General features: G+C 38.7%; 1 protein-coding gene across 3 annotated transcripts in view; it reads right to left on the bottom strand.

The window, feature by feature from the left end:
• The window catches only part of ATP6V1H (ATPase H+ transporting V1 subunit H), an 87288-nt gene that overhangs the window by 59474 nt on the left and 14173 nt on the right, over positions 1 to 13641 (bottom strand). For all 3 annotated transcript variants that reach the window (XM_073331151.2, XM_073331152.2, XM_073331153.2), the window contains exons 3-6: positions 7774 to 7876; positions 6466 to 6555; positions 2629 to 2742; positions 1257 to 1361 (exon numbers count right to left, since the gene is read on the bottom strand). In XM_073331151.2, the coding sequence (XP_073187252.1) occupies positions 1257 to 1361; positions 2629 to 2742; positions 6466 to 6555; positions 7774 to 7876 (412 nt within the window). The remainder of the gene's footprint in view (positions 1 to 1256; positions 1362 to 2628; positions 2743 to 6465; positions 6556 to 7773; positions 7877 to 13641) is intronic.

The following is a 13641-nucleotide window of genomic DNA, read 5'->3' as shown; positions in this document are numbered from 1 at the left end:
TCTTCCTCTAAAGGTCCTTAGTTTCCAAAAATGTATCTGAGTAAAGTTTGGTCAGAAAGCCTACTGAACTGAGTCTCACAATTTATTAGAATTCAGTTTCACTCCTACACACACTTATTAGAAAATGACAAACTGTTTTTGTAAACAACCTTACACAAAAAGTAACGCCACCATATGAAACAGCAAAGAAACATGGTTTTGCTTCTGAAGAACAAGTCATTCTTACTATACTAGAGCTATTGTCACATGCCAATACTGCTCAAACATTTATGCATTTTTTAGGCAGCTTCACAGTTTCAGATGTTTCAGTCTAAGTGGGGATCAATTTTTTTTTTTTAATGGACTCTTCAATCTAGCAGAGAAAGGTATAGCACACTCCAGTGGCTGGAACTTGAAGTCAGACAAAGTCCGACTGGAAATAAGGCATAAATTTTCAATTGAGATAGAAATTAACCATTGGAACAATTTATCAAGGATTGTGGTGGATTTTCCATCACTGGCAATTTCTAAATCAAGATAGGCTATTTTTCTAAAAGATCTGCTCTAAGAATTATTTTTGGGAAGTTCCATGACCTGTGTTGTACAGGAGATTACACTAACTGTTCACGATGATCTCTTCTGGCCTTGGAATCAATTAATGTACCTTAGAGTGCAGTTACAGTCCAAAAAACAACAAGAAAAGGAGTTCTATATTCATTTGCTGTAGATGGTTTCCAAAACTGTTCAGCATACAAGTCAAGACATGATTTTTTTCCCCCAAGTGCAAGCCCTCCAAAAAAAAAAAAAAAACTGAAAGGATTATTTTCTCTCACATTCAGTCACCAGGAGTCAGCAACTTTGTTATTAAACATAAAAAGCAAAATGGAATGCAGTTTGCTCTCTCATAGCTGTGCAGACTCTGTGGGGATGGCACTTTTCAATCAATCACGAAAACAGAAAAGCATATAATCATTCAGCGTGTTTCCCCTCCCCCGGCAAAAACCCTCCTTTTCTTACTCTAGCTGGAACTTAGTATATAGTATTTGAAAGTATATGTGAAGTTATAATATCTCTTACTTAGAAAGCAAGTCTAAGGATTTGAGAGTTAATTGTAACTGGTAATTACTGAAGTCTAAAGTTTTTTTCTTTAAACAAATAATGCATATTTTGTTAATACAGTTACACATTTACACTTTATACACCTTTGTAGGGAGGTTTAAAAATGTAAGCCTTTTAAGAGTGCATTTTAATTTTTTGTTTAAGTTTAGTTTTTTTACCTGTGAACTAAGTTGAGTTTTAATCCAGTTGAAGTAATAATTCAGATCACTGCCTTCCATCAACTCTTTTCCCCAGGCGGCCAATTTGGCAATAATTCTTGCTGCCTAAAAAAGAATTTGGTAAATAGAACTTCAGTTGCAAGTGATCAAAGATTGAACGGAGGAAAAAAAAAAACAAAACACTGCTGTATATGCTTTGGAAACCAATTTCGGGGAAAATATTGCTACTTACACAAATACTGCTGCTTTATTCATTTTTTCGAAGCAAAGCCTTATAGTTTATTTATACCTAATATTTGTCCTTCAGCTTTTTCTGTTGGCTCTGCCCCACATTAGTATGCAGAAGCAGTGTACACAGATCAGAGGTTATAAAAAATAAAATAAAAATCTAAGACAGCATCGTTGCAGTCTAGGGCTTGGTCCTGCAACTGGCTCCTTTCAGAGGTAGGTGTCTGCCAACACAAAGCCAGATGCAGGATCTAGTCCTAATTGGGTATGCAACATTCATTAACATCAATTTGCTTAATTTTAAATATTTAAGGCTCACAAATATCAATGCACCAAGAAATTTTAAATAAGTACATGTGCCCATACTGAAGCAGAAAATATAGTTTCCAGAAGAAAGATTATTATTCTTTTTTTGCCTTTAAAAAGGACAGGAAAACCACTGGGGAAATGAGATGGAATCTTCTGAGGAGGAAATTGTACAACACAGAAAACAGGTTTTCATAAGTAGTTCTTCACAATGCCTATGACATGTGAGAAACATACAAACTGGATCTGTTTTCTATGCCTACAGTCTTCCCAAGACAACTTATATGCATTCAAGGAATTATTTGAGGAAAAACTGTCAAATTATGCAGCAGGACTTCTACATTCTGCAGCACTCCAAAGTAGCAGACGAGAATCTATAACCACCTCAACTTTTACAAATAATATATGAAAGTGAATAATAAAATTACGGCCCTTAAGGTTTGAAAATATGTGCTACAAAATTTTATACTAACACACATAACTACAGAGGGATCACTGGTTGGTGGATATTTTCTAGTAACTAAACAGTTTTCTTTAAAGAAATCTGTTTTTACCACAGATATTTCCTGATCAATGAGACAGACATAATAATTCAGAACAAAGAACCATAGTTCCACATAACACTATTTTGATTCCCAGGAAAAGCAGCATGTATTTTGTAACAAATGGTTGTGCAAAAATTTGTTGTGTGATAAAACTGGTTTACCTGACTTGTAAAAGAAAAGCCTTTTACCACACAAGGACTGATTTAAGTTTTATGAATCTGCAAACTCCAAAAAGAAAATACATTTCTATTTTCACCACAGCTTCTTGGGAGATAGATACATTTAAAGCTTACCATGTGCACAGTGAAGAGATCTTGGCGGTTCAACATAGGCAGAAAGTAGGACCATGCAGTGTTCTTACCACGTTTTGCATAGTCAAAGAAAATACTAACACGCTGATGCTTTTCCTGCAAAGGGAGGGGCAGGTAAGGAGAAGCTCATCAGTATTTCAGTCACAATTTTATGTTATTTTTTCCATTACATTGTCTTATATTCTCATTAGGTACATTATGAGAGATAAAATGAGAGGGACTGACACAGGAAATGTAACTGTTACCACATACCACTGTTGGATATCTGAAGTGTTGAAACCCAGACTTTAACTGCTATTCCATGCTGGTTCCCCATCAACCCTTAAGAGACCGATTCCTCTCTCACACTCCCAGTTATACTTCAGTTTATGCACTGTCTGCTTAAAGGAAAACCATGCTTCCTTCTGGCTCAGACATTCAGAATGAAAGATTACATAGCTACTGTGAAGGGCCACATTTTCAGAGGGTTGCAACTCTACCTCCATTTCAGCTTAATGAACTCTGGGCATTAACTTTTTTCCACATTATTTCTTGCACCCACAAATGACAGGATTATACATACACAATTTGTGTGTGCACATTTGCACATTGTTTTGCACTTTCAAGTGTCTGTGCATGCACAGGAATGTTCTACACGGCCTTTAAAGTCTATCCTGAAGACTACAGTCGGCGCTTATCCCCAAATGCAAGCTCCCATAAGAGGAATTGGAGTTGTACAACACCACAAGCCACAGTTTTGGGGTTTTTTTCTGTTTGAAACTAGCATTAAAAACAAAAAACTGCAGTATAGAGCATATTAAGCATATATTAACCCAGAGATAAAACTGAATGCCACTTTTCTCTCTAAATTATTCTTTATTCTAGTTTGTAAATTACACAGATGAATACCAGCATGATTAATTTGGAACTAAAGTTTATGAGAACTGTACACCGTAGGCCCCAAATAATCTCAACATTTTCATTTAACTTTCTTAAATCAAATAATTCAGATTGGGATACATTGTGTATAGTATAAATACAATATAGTATATAATGTCACGGAATTTCTACTTTCACTTCCTACCAATGTGTAGCTTGGGAACATGAAATACACAAGGTACACAAAAACACTGGATTTTACTGCTTCTCAAGATCGCTTTCTATGAAAGAAGCTTCCCAATTAAAGCAATCATGAGAAGTTGTGCATTTTGTTTTCCTCCACTCAAATGAGAGTTAGTATCCAAAGAAATATCCTTGACAGCTACAAAAAGATTTCAACACCATTGTATGAATGCTGTGCTGCCATCTTTAACAGCTAACATGAGCCTGCAATGCTCACTAATGTTTGCCTTATTCCCCTTCTCCCTCCCCCAACACCCACTCCAGAGAGTTGTTAACCAAATATTTTTGAATTTCTTTTCAAGTCTTCAGACTGATACAGGCAGCACAGCTGAATCAGGTGATCAGCATTTCTTCCCTTTGCATCAGTATCATGTTCTACTTCAAGAGCTAGATTTCAAAGACTGTTTAACACCAGTTATTGACAGCAGAGGTGTAAAACAGTGATAGCAAATTGCTCCCAACTCTCTAAAATAGAGCACCAATAAGGATGCAATAATGTTCCTTCAGGATGAGGGTAGCAGAAGAACAGAGAAAAAAAGAATCTGAAGAACATCTTATGGTCAAGCAACTAAAGGAATAAAATTGGAGTATCACTGATGGGCTGAAGAGACAAGATGAGGTATATGAAGGCTAAAATATCAGAAGAGCAGTGGAAAACCTCTCTACTTTTAAAATCACAAGCGCACCAGGAAAGAAAAAGCCTGCTCTGATGTTCTGGTAGCTTTGCACTCTCCACAAATCTCTGGTCCTCCCAAGTATTCCTGCACTCTAGACCAGTAGAAGTTAACAGACAGAACTATTTGGGCTTTAAAAAAAAAAAAAAGAACAGCTATGACTCTCTCTCCAAACAGTGGCAGAGTTACATGACATAGCAGTCCTTTGAAGAGCTGTATTTCCTTCCTATAATTTCAACAACTAGGCTAAGAGAAGACCAGAATTAGAATCACAGAAATGTACGGCTAGAAGGGACTTTGAGGGGGCCAGCAAGTCCAGCCCTTGTTCTAAGGCAGGATCAAGTAAACCTAGGCCATCCCTGATATTTGTTGGTCCAACCTGCTCTTAAAACCCTACAAAAATGGGGATTCCACTCAAAAGACTATTCCGGAGCTTAATTACCTTTCTAGTGACAAAGTTTTTCTCAATATCTAACCTACAATCTCCCTTGTTGCAGCTTAAGCCCATTACATCCTGTCCTACTTTCAGTGGACATGGAAAACAACTGATCACCATCATCTTTATAATAGCCCTTAGCATATCTGAAGACTTTTCAGTCTTTTCTCAACACTAAACATGCCTATTTCTTTCAATCTTTCCTCATAGTTCAGGTTTTCTAAACCTTTTATCATTTTTGTTGTTGCTCTCTTCTGGACTCTCTCCAATTTGTCCACTTCTTTCCTGAAGAGTGATGTCCAGAATTGGACAGTATCTCAGATGAGGCCTCACTGGCGCTGGCTAGAGCAGTACAATTACTTTCTGTGTCTTAAATATGACACTCTGGTTAATATACTCCAGAATTATATTTTTCACAATTAACCTTTTTCACAACTGCATCATAATGCTTACTCATTCGATTTGTGATCCACTCTATCCCCCAGATCCTTTTCAGAAGTATTAATCCCTAACCAGTTAATCCCCATTTTGTAATTTCACATTTGATTTTTCCTTTCTAAGTGCAGTACTTTGCAGTTATATTTACTGAATTTCATCTTGTTAAATTCAGATCAATACTCCAATTTGTCAAAGTCCTTCTGACTTCTAATCCTGTCCTCCAAAAATATTTGCAACCCCCCCAGCATTATGTCACCTGCAAATTTTATAAGCGCACACTCTACTTTTTTATCCAAGTCTAGATCATCATATTGGTTCCCCTTGGCTTAAAAATAAATTACCTATACTGAGTCAAGAACTTGTCAGAAGCCAGACAGAGAAACAAGACCACTCAACTGTCAAGGAAAAAGGGAATATAATTTGTTACAAGTTTCTTAACAGACCTTAATCCTACCACTTCAGGAAAGAGTAGAAATTTTAGTAAGCCTCAGCAGTGCACTTAAGCCGGAGATGGAAGCCTCAGTTTGATATCCATCAAAACGAAGAATATCATGTTGTGATTAAAAATAAAGACAGGAGTTTACAAGCTTCAAAAAAATATTAGAAAGGAAAAAAACCAGGATTAAACACATTTGAAATTCCATTGCCCTTTTCTTAAAGTGTCACATTTGGGTATTTAATTTGATTTAACACACAAACCCGATGCCAAGGTATTTTAACACACTATTTCTTAACATCAACATGACGGCTCAATACTAGAGCCAATTAGAAAACTGGTTTCCCTCCCACCCCAGAAAATGTTGACCAAAAAAAAAATTCATTTTCAAAGTTTTCAATGGAAAATTTTTATTTTTATCAACAACTATTCAACAGTTGCCTCATTCCTGGAGCAGCATCCATTCTGTGTACTAAGTGTAGCTGGGGTCCAATGTGATCATGTACTTAAAGACTCAAAGTATCATAATGCATCAACACGAAGGGGCCAAGCTAAGATTGCCTGTGAAATATTTATTCTGGCATTTCCCAACTTTTGAGTGCTTGACTGTGCAACCTAAATATACACTCTTTGAATACAGTATTACATACATACACAAAGAGATCATAATTAGCTCAAGAGACATCCAAGCAACAAAGACGACGACTTAAATATGAAATAGGTTATTGACCTACTTGCAGCATATCATCAATCATAGTTAGGATGTACTGAACCGTCTGCTCCTTCGAGATATGAGTCATCAAGTTTATGAATGTTTTAGCACACTAGAAAATAAAATGCATAAAATTAATATTAGCAATTGTTTTATAATATGCAGTAGAATCTCAATAATTCACATTTTGGCTTTATGTAAATTTTAAGCATCCTAATGTCTTATTCATCTACAATATAATATGAACGCACTTGACATCATAATGAAATATTTTTGCCATGCACTTCACATAGAAGTGCATTTCACTGTTCATTACCTTTTACAAATTGTTCTATGGCATTCAATGGAATCAGTGAAGTAACTAGCGGGAGTTAGCAAGGTTCCTCAACATGATTTGTCAAAAGATTAATGAGTCAGAATTAGAATCTCTCCTTCAATGTTTCTTTTAAGAAAAAGAAAATTTGTAAGACATGGGCAAATTCAGTGACAGATGCTGAAGGGATTGCAAGTTTCTCCCTCTCAGTGGTGCAGAACCAGCACTTGGAAAGCTCACCTGGCCTACCCATATGTTTCTGGCTGGAAGATAGATACAAGTTGGACCTTAAGAGTTATTCAAACTGCTTTCCTCCCCCCAGCACAATTTAATCATGATATGTTTTCAGCAGCAGATTTCACGAACTGCTAGAGCTAGAGATTCATGCTTTATTTTACTTGGAGAAAATGAGAGCAAGCATCTGGAGAATATGGGGAAAGGGGTTGAGGTGAACCTAGAAAGAGCCACAAAAAACTTATCACTACTCTTTACATTCTATGTAACATTTAGGCTACTTTATTTCAGACTATGCTATGTCATCAATTTAATGTACCACCTTGGACAGTTACACTGTCACTATACAAACAATGCATATTATATGTAGCTATTTAAATACTGTATGCATTAGTTACATCTCAAATTCCATTTATTTGAGTTTAAGAAGTTGTACCAAAATGCACCCAGCCATATCAGAAAAAAATACCTAAAAAGTATTATCCAAGAGCAAAACATATATGTATGAAGCTTCCCAGCTTCTTTTGATCTCATCCCAGCTGAACACATTTAAAAATTAAGAGGTCTGTTAAAAATAAGGGCCAAGTTCCACCTCACAAAAATTCATTTGTAATGGAACTGTCTGAAGCCCTGCTAAAACTTGCTAAATAGTGTAACAGCAAAACACATACTTCCAACATTTAAGTAGAATTAGAATTAGTAAGTAGAATTAGTATGGCAAGAGCAACCCCCCCCCCCCCCCCGCCTTCCCAAAAAAATTTTTTTTAAAGGAAGCTGGGTTACCTGACTGCCTTCAGCTTGCAGCAATTCTTGTTTTTCTTCTGGGTTCCTCTTCTGCTCAAATCTTTGAATAAATTCACAGTCTTCACCTGAAATCATCTGTCCTCTGAAAAACAAAATATAAAGCCATAGGAACTTTTTGTATCTTACTTATTTCAGGCCTTATTTCTTTCAAGATGCTATTTGACATGAGAGGCACTCTTCCTTTATTAAAGCTATAATAAATTTAGCCCTATCATGAATGCATGAGGCACTCCTATTCTGCTGAGAGCCTCATGTGCAAAGAAATGAAAACTCCCAGAATAGGGAATAATTTAAAGATGCAATTCTGTGTCTCTTGACTACTCAACAGCATCACCTCAGTCATCCTTAGATTGCCTCCAGCCCTTGGAAGCACATAAGGAATCACTTGAGAGATGCAGTGCTGCCTATATATACATACTTCAAGTACATGCTGAAAACAAGATCTGCAACACAACTATAATCCAGCTGAAAAAACATGAGCAAATACAAAACTTGTTAGTCTTATGAAATAAATTTTAATGCGAAAAATGAAATATGGGGAATAGGAAATTTTTTGGAAGTAAAGTTCTGGTTTCTAGGTTAGATTTTTACTTTTTCAAAATAGTTAACACACACTTGTGGTTTTAATCAGTTGATTCGCAGTATTTAGAAGATGCTAAATATACCAAATCTGACTCAACTTCTAACTAGGTTTGTGGGGTTGAGAAGGAATTTCCCCCCCAGCAGATCAGATTGGCAGTTTTTCACCTTCCTCTACAGCCTGTGGATGCAGGTCGCTTGCCAGGATTAGCTCACTTGATTTTACTAATCATTTCCCTGCCATTTCCGGGGTCTTGGGCACCTTGTTTCCTCATAATCTCTGCTGATGGCACATAGTAGTTAGCGTCCTGTGAGCTGTAATACTTTGTCCCGTATCAGTTGATTAACATGTGGGTGCTGGGCCGCCACAGAAGGTGAGAAAAGATGATGATGTGGGTCCCTTCTAGCCTTAAATTATGACCAAATGACAGGTAAAGAATGGAATGGGGGGGGAAGGACTTGAGCTAGTGTGTTCCACAGCTACTTCCTCTATCCATCCAAATCTGTAGCTGAAAGTCTGTTGTAGCTAAACATTAGCAACTGTAAAAAACATAAGATAATTAAAGAACCACCATTCGTGATATTTCCATTTAGCAAACTGAGCTACAGGACTGGCAGAATCTTCTACTTATTACAATGCAAAAGTTATTTCCACACCTGATAATGAGCAGGAAAAGGCAGCACAAACAACACATTTTGTCTAGGTATAGTAAGGAAAATGATGTAATCAAAGGAAGATGAAAATCCACAGCATTAATACGTGCCAAATATCACAGGTTAACACACAAAGGGACCAAGTTACAGAGGCTGAAGCTCTTCAGAGAAATGGAGAATTGTGCATAAAGCCATCCAATGCCAAAAGTACACAGGCTGGAAGGATGACATATTACTACTCCATGTTTCAGTTTTTCCAGCATTTTTAACTCTTCATACATTTCCACAGTGTCAAAGGTCTTTTCCACCTACCAAAGCCATACAGAATAAGTTCTTCTAACCAGCCTTTTCCACAATCTGAGTCACTGCCTGCACGTGGTCCATGATTAAAAATTGAGTAAAAACTCTGCCAGTTCTCAGGGCAGATAAGAGTTCAGTAATCCCTGTAGCTTTTTCACCAGGATTTGTGAAGTACAGAAAATGGAAGGAGATCTGTAATAAAACATGTTTATGCTTTTCCCTCTTCTGAATTAAATACCACTATTACTTGGCCCATCCCAAAGTATCTGTCACAGGGTGACTGGCGTCTTTAAGGGGAGATGGGGCCACACCTGTGCCATAATTGGATAGTTGCTTCCTGGTGTGAGAGGGTGGAACTAAGGAAGGCCATGTGACAGCCTAATGGACACCTGGGCCTTATAAAATGATAGAGTGATCTCACTCTGCAGTAGAACCACAGGGAATGGAGCAGGCTTCAGTGGAAGGCCCTGGCACAAGGGTCTGTAGGACATTGGGTATTTCAGACTGATCAGCCCAGGGGCCCAGTGCTTTATACCAGAGCCAGGAAGGAGTCAAGAAGCAAAGCGCAGAAGGGGCTGAGAACAATGCAGGAGGGGAGCTAGCCTGGGGATGAGTACTCTATCCCAGAGACAGAAAGACTCTCACAGATAGCGAGAAAGGGGCTGGGATCAGGGACAGAGGGTGGGCTGAAGAGAATTCACCAAAAGGCAAAGAACCTTTTTGTCTGTTGGGACTACAGTTGGACTTTTGCTACCCCAGAAGAAGTTAAATTGTGTTTGACTTGGCCGGAGGGCTACGCCACATCATGACAGACTGGCATGTGGAGAGCGGAGGAGACCCACCTCAGGACAGGAAACTCAGGAAGGGTATGCCAGCAGCTCTACACTTGACCAACAGGGGACGCTACAGGGCAGCCAGGCCTGCACAGCCAGCCAGCACAAAAACCTCCCCTTTTCACACTTATGTGAAGTTGCTACACTATATGCTGTATGTGAGGCACTACCAAATTCATGGTCCATTTTGGTCAATGTCATGGTCATAGGATTTTAAAAATCAAATGTCATTATTTCAGCTATTTAAATCTGAAATTTCATCGTGTTGTAACTGAAGGGGTCCTGACCCAAAAGCAGGTAGTGGGGAAGTCGCAAGATTAATGTAGGAGTGTTGTGGTACTGCCACCCTTACTTGGGACCTGCTGCTGGCAGCCACCACTTTCCAGCCACCCAGCTCTGAAGGCAGCGCACAAGGGTGGCAATACACCACAACCCCCACTACAATAACCTTGCAACCCCCTTTTGGGTTAAGACCCCTAGTTGAGAAACGCTGGTGTCCCCTGTGAAATCTGTATAGTATAGGGTAAAAGTACACAAAAGACCGGATTTCACGGTAGAGTCCACATTTCACAGTCCGTGATGCGTTTTTCACGGCTGTGAATTTGGTAGGGCCCTAGCTATATGATAGTACTTAACTGTCAAAACATTACCAGGTACAGTGTATAAGAGAATACAAAAAATAATTTGAAAATTGGTTTTTGAGGACCATATCAAATCATATTTTTGACAATCCAGCCAGCCTTCTCTAATTTTAGAAAGATTTAAGAACTCATTAGTTGAGAGTCTTACGGTTTGTATTCAGACTAGGTTGCTAGAGGTCTGCAATGAAATACAGCTTCTGTATTCTTAAAAAGGACACTGATCAACCAGTCATAGAATCATAGAATATCAGGGTTGGAAGGGACCCCAGAAGGTCATCTAGTCCAACCCCCTGCTCAAAGCAGGACCAATTCCCAGTTAAATCATCCCAGCCAGGGCTTTGTCAAGCCTGACCTTAAAAACCTCTAAGGAAGGAGATTCTACCACCTCCCCAGGTAACGCATTCCAGTGTTTCACCACCCTCTTAGTGAAAAAGTTTTTCCTAATATCCAATCTAAACCTCCCCCACTGCAACTTGAGACCATTACTCCTCGTTCTGTCATCTGCTACCATTGAGAACAGTCTAGAGCCATCCTCTTTGGAACCCCCTTTCAGGTAGTTGAAAGCAGCTATCAAATCCCCCCTCATTCTTCTCTTCTGCAGGCTAAACAATCCCAGCTCCCTCAGCCTCTCCTCATAACTCATGTGTTCCAGTCCCCTAATCATTTTTGTTGCCCTTCGCTGGACTCTCTCCAATTTATCCACATCCTTCTTGAAGTGTGGGGCCCAAAACTGGACACAGTACTCCAGATGAGGCCTCACCAATGTCGAATAGAGGGGAACGATCACGTCCCTCGATCTGCTCGCTATGCCCCTACTTATACATCCCAAAATGCCACTGGCCTTCTTGGCAACAAGGGCACACTGCTGACTCATATCCAGCTTCTCGTCCACTGTCACCCCTAGGTCCTTTTCTGCAGAACTGCTGCCTAGCCATTCGGTCCCCAGTCTGTAGCTGTGCATTGGGTTCTTCCGTCCTAAGTGCAGGACCCTGCACTTATCCTTATTGAACCTCATCAGATTCCTTTTGGCCCAATCTTCCAATTGGTCTAGGTCCTTCTGTATCCTATCCCTCCCCTCCAGCGTATCTACCACTCCTCCCAGTTTAGTATCATGGCCTTAAAAATATGTAGCTGCATTCCAAAGGGTCCAATGCAGCTTAGTGATGTATGATTTTTGTCCTTCCCTCCCTCCCTCTTTAACTAAGAAAGTTATTTGGCTCCAGAAGTGTTAAATACAGTGTTTGTATTTAGTGGTAAGCATCAGTGTATATGCATGCCAAGATAGACTATGGGGGAAATGAGGGAGACTAAATTACCACTTCTCCCCCACAGTAGGAGGAACATCACAATGATGTTCTCCTGATGATCTCTTCTAATCTGCAGGTGGGGAGTATTCCCCTGCACACAAGTGTACTGCTGACACCAAGAATGGAAACATCACCAAGATTTTGGATTTTTAACACAACCAGATTTTCCAGGAACAGGAATACAGAATTACGCCCTTTTTGTATTTTGTATTCTATTTTTGTATGCTTTGACATTTGAAGATTTTGTTGTTCAACATTTTGTTCTCAACACTTCCTCATAACAAGCCATTTCTCAGCATGCGTAGGGGCCAACTCACTGCTACCAAAAAGATTTATAAAGCCAAGTCTCATTCGTCCCTTAAGACAGTGGCTTCTGGCAAGATGCAGGTAATTTTTATAACACAGCCCATGGAGTCTGTGAAGCCCCAGGGATTAACAAACCTGTACAGTTTTAGTCAGCCGAGAGAACAATAATCAATCAGCATTGGTCAAACTAGAAAATTCCATACAATGTAAAAAGTAATCAGAAAATATCCACTTCATTGTTTTTAGAACACTTCACACTAACATAGCATTTGTCCTCTTCAAAGAACATTACAAACATTAAATAAGATTTAAGAAGAGCCCTTGATTACAACTTTAGAGTTTGAGAAAGCAGTGCAAAAATAAGGAATGCCAGTTTATTTCAAAATTCGGTAAAAGTTTACCAACTGTCAAAGAAAACGCTTTCAAACAAATAAAGCTCTCTACTTTGATCTAACATTAAAGCTCAAGAAAATCAAAGGCGGAGGAAGACATTCCTTGGAACAAAGGAAGAATTGAGGTTTAATATACATTTATTTATAAGTGCCAGTCTGAGCAGACATTTACAGCACATTGTTGAAGAAAAGAAGTTTGACAGTTTAGTAAACAATTCATTAATATTTCATCAGGGACTTTGGGAATCTGAATAATGCCTTACCAATGTCAAAAATGCCACCTCCCAATCACTTCATTTTAAAATTAAAATTAGTACTTATCTAATAATCCCAAGGCGTCTCATGAATACCAATGTAAAAGCCATACAACCACAGCAGAATAACCCAATCCTCCCCTTTGGTGCCAGCGGTCATGATTTTTCCCCCATTACTAATATGTTGAGGTTTACCAGTTCTTTACAATTAAGGTTTTAAGGTAACCACAGTCTCCTCATTTCATTTCAAAACACTCCTTTCTTCCCCCCCCCCCCCAGAATTATTGAATTGTACTGTTACTAAGACACAGCCAATAAAGCATTGTCCTGCAACCAAGAATGCAGCACAATGAGCTAGAGTGCATTTTGTTCAAGAAGTGCCACATCTTACATATGCCAGGTCACCGTGTACCTTTTCTAGTGCTAGACAGCAAGTCAAAAAAGGAAATAGTTTCTTCAGTTTTTCTTCAGACTCAAAAAAGGAAATAGTTTCACCAAATAGATTCAGATAATTCATAGATTCTCAATTCTAAGGCCAAAAGACCATTGTGATTATCTGTTGCACCTGTAAAGCTTTACGT

The sequence above is a fragment of the Lepidochelys kempii genome, chromosome 2, assembly GCF_965140285.1.
Source record: "Lepidochelys kempii isolate rLepKem1 chromosome 2, rLepKem1.hap1, whole genome shotgun sequence".
NCBI lineage: Eukaryota > Metazoa > Chordata > Testudines > Cheloniidae > Lepidochelys > Lepidochelys kempii.
This window is presented reverse-complemented; position numbering and strand designations above follow the sequence as displayed.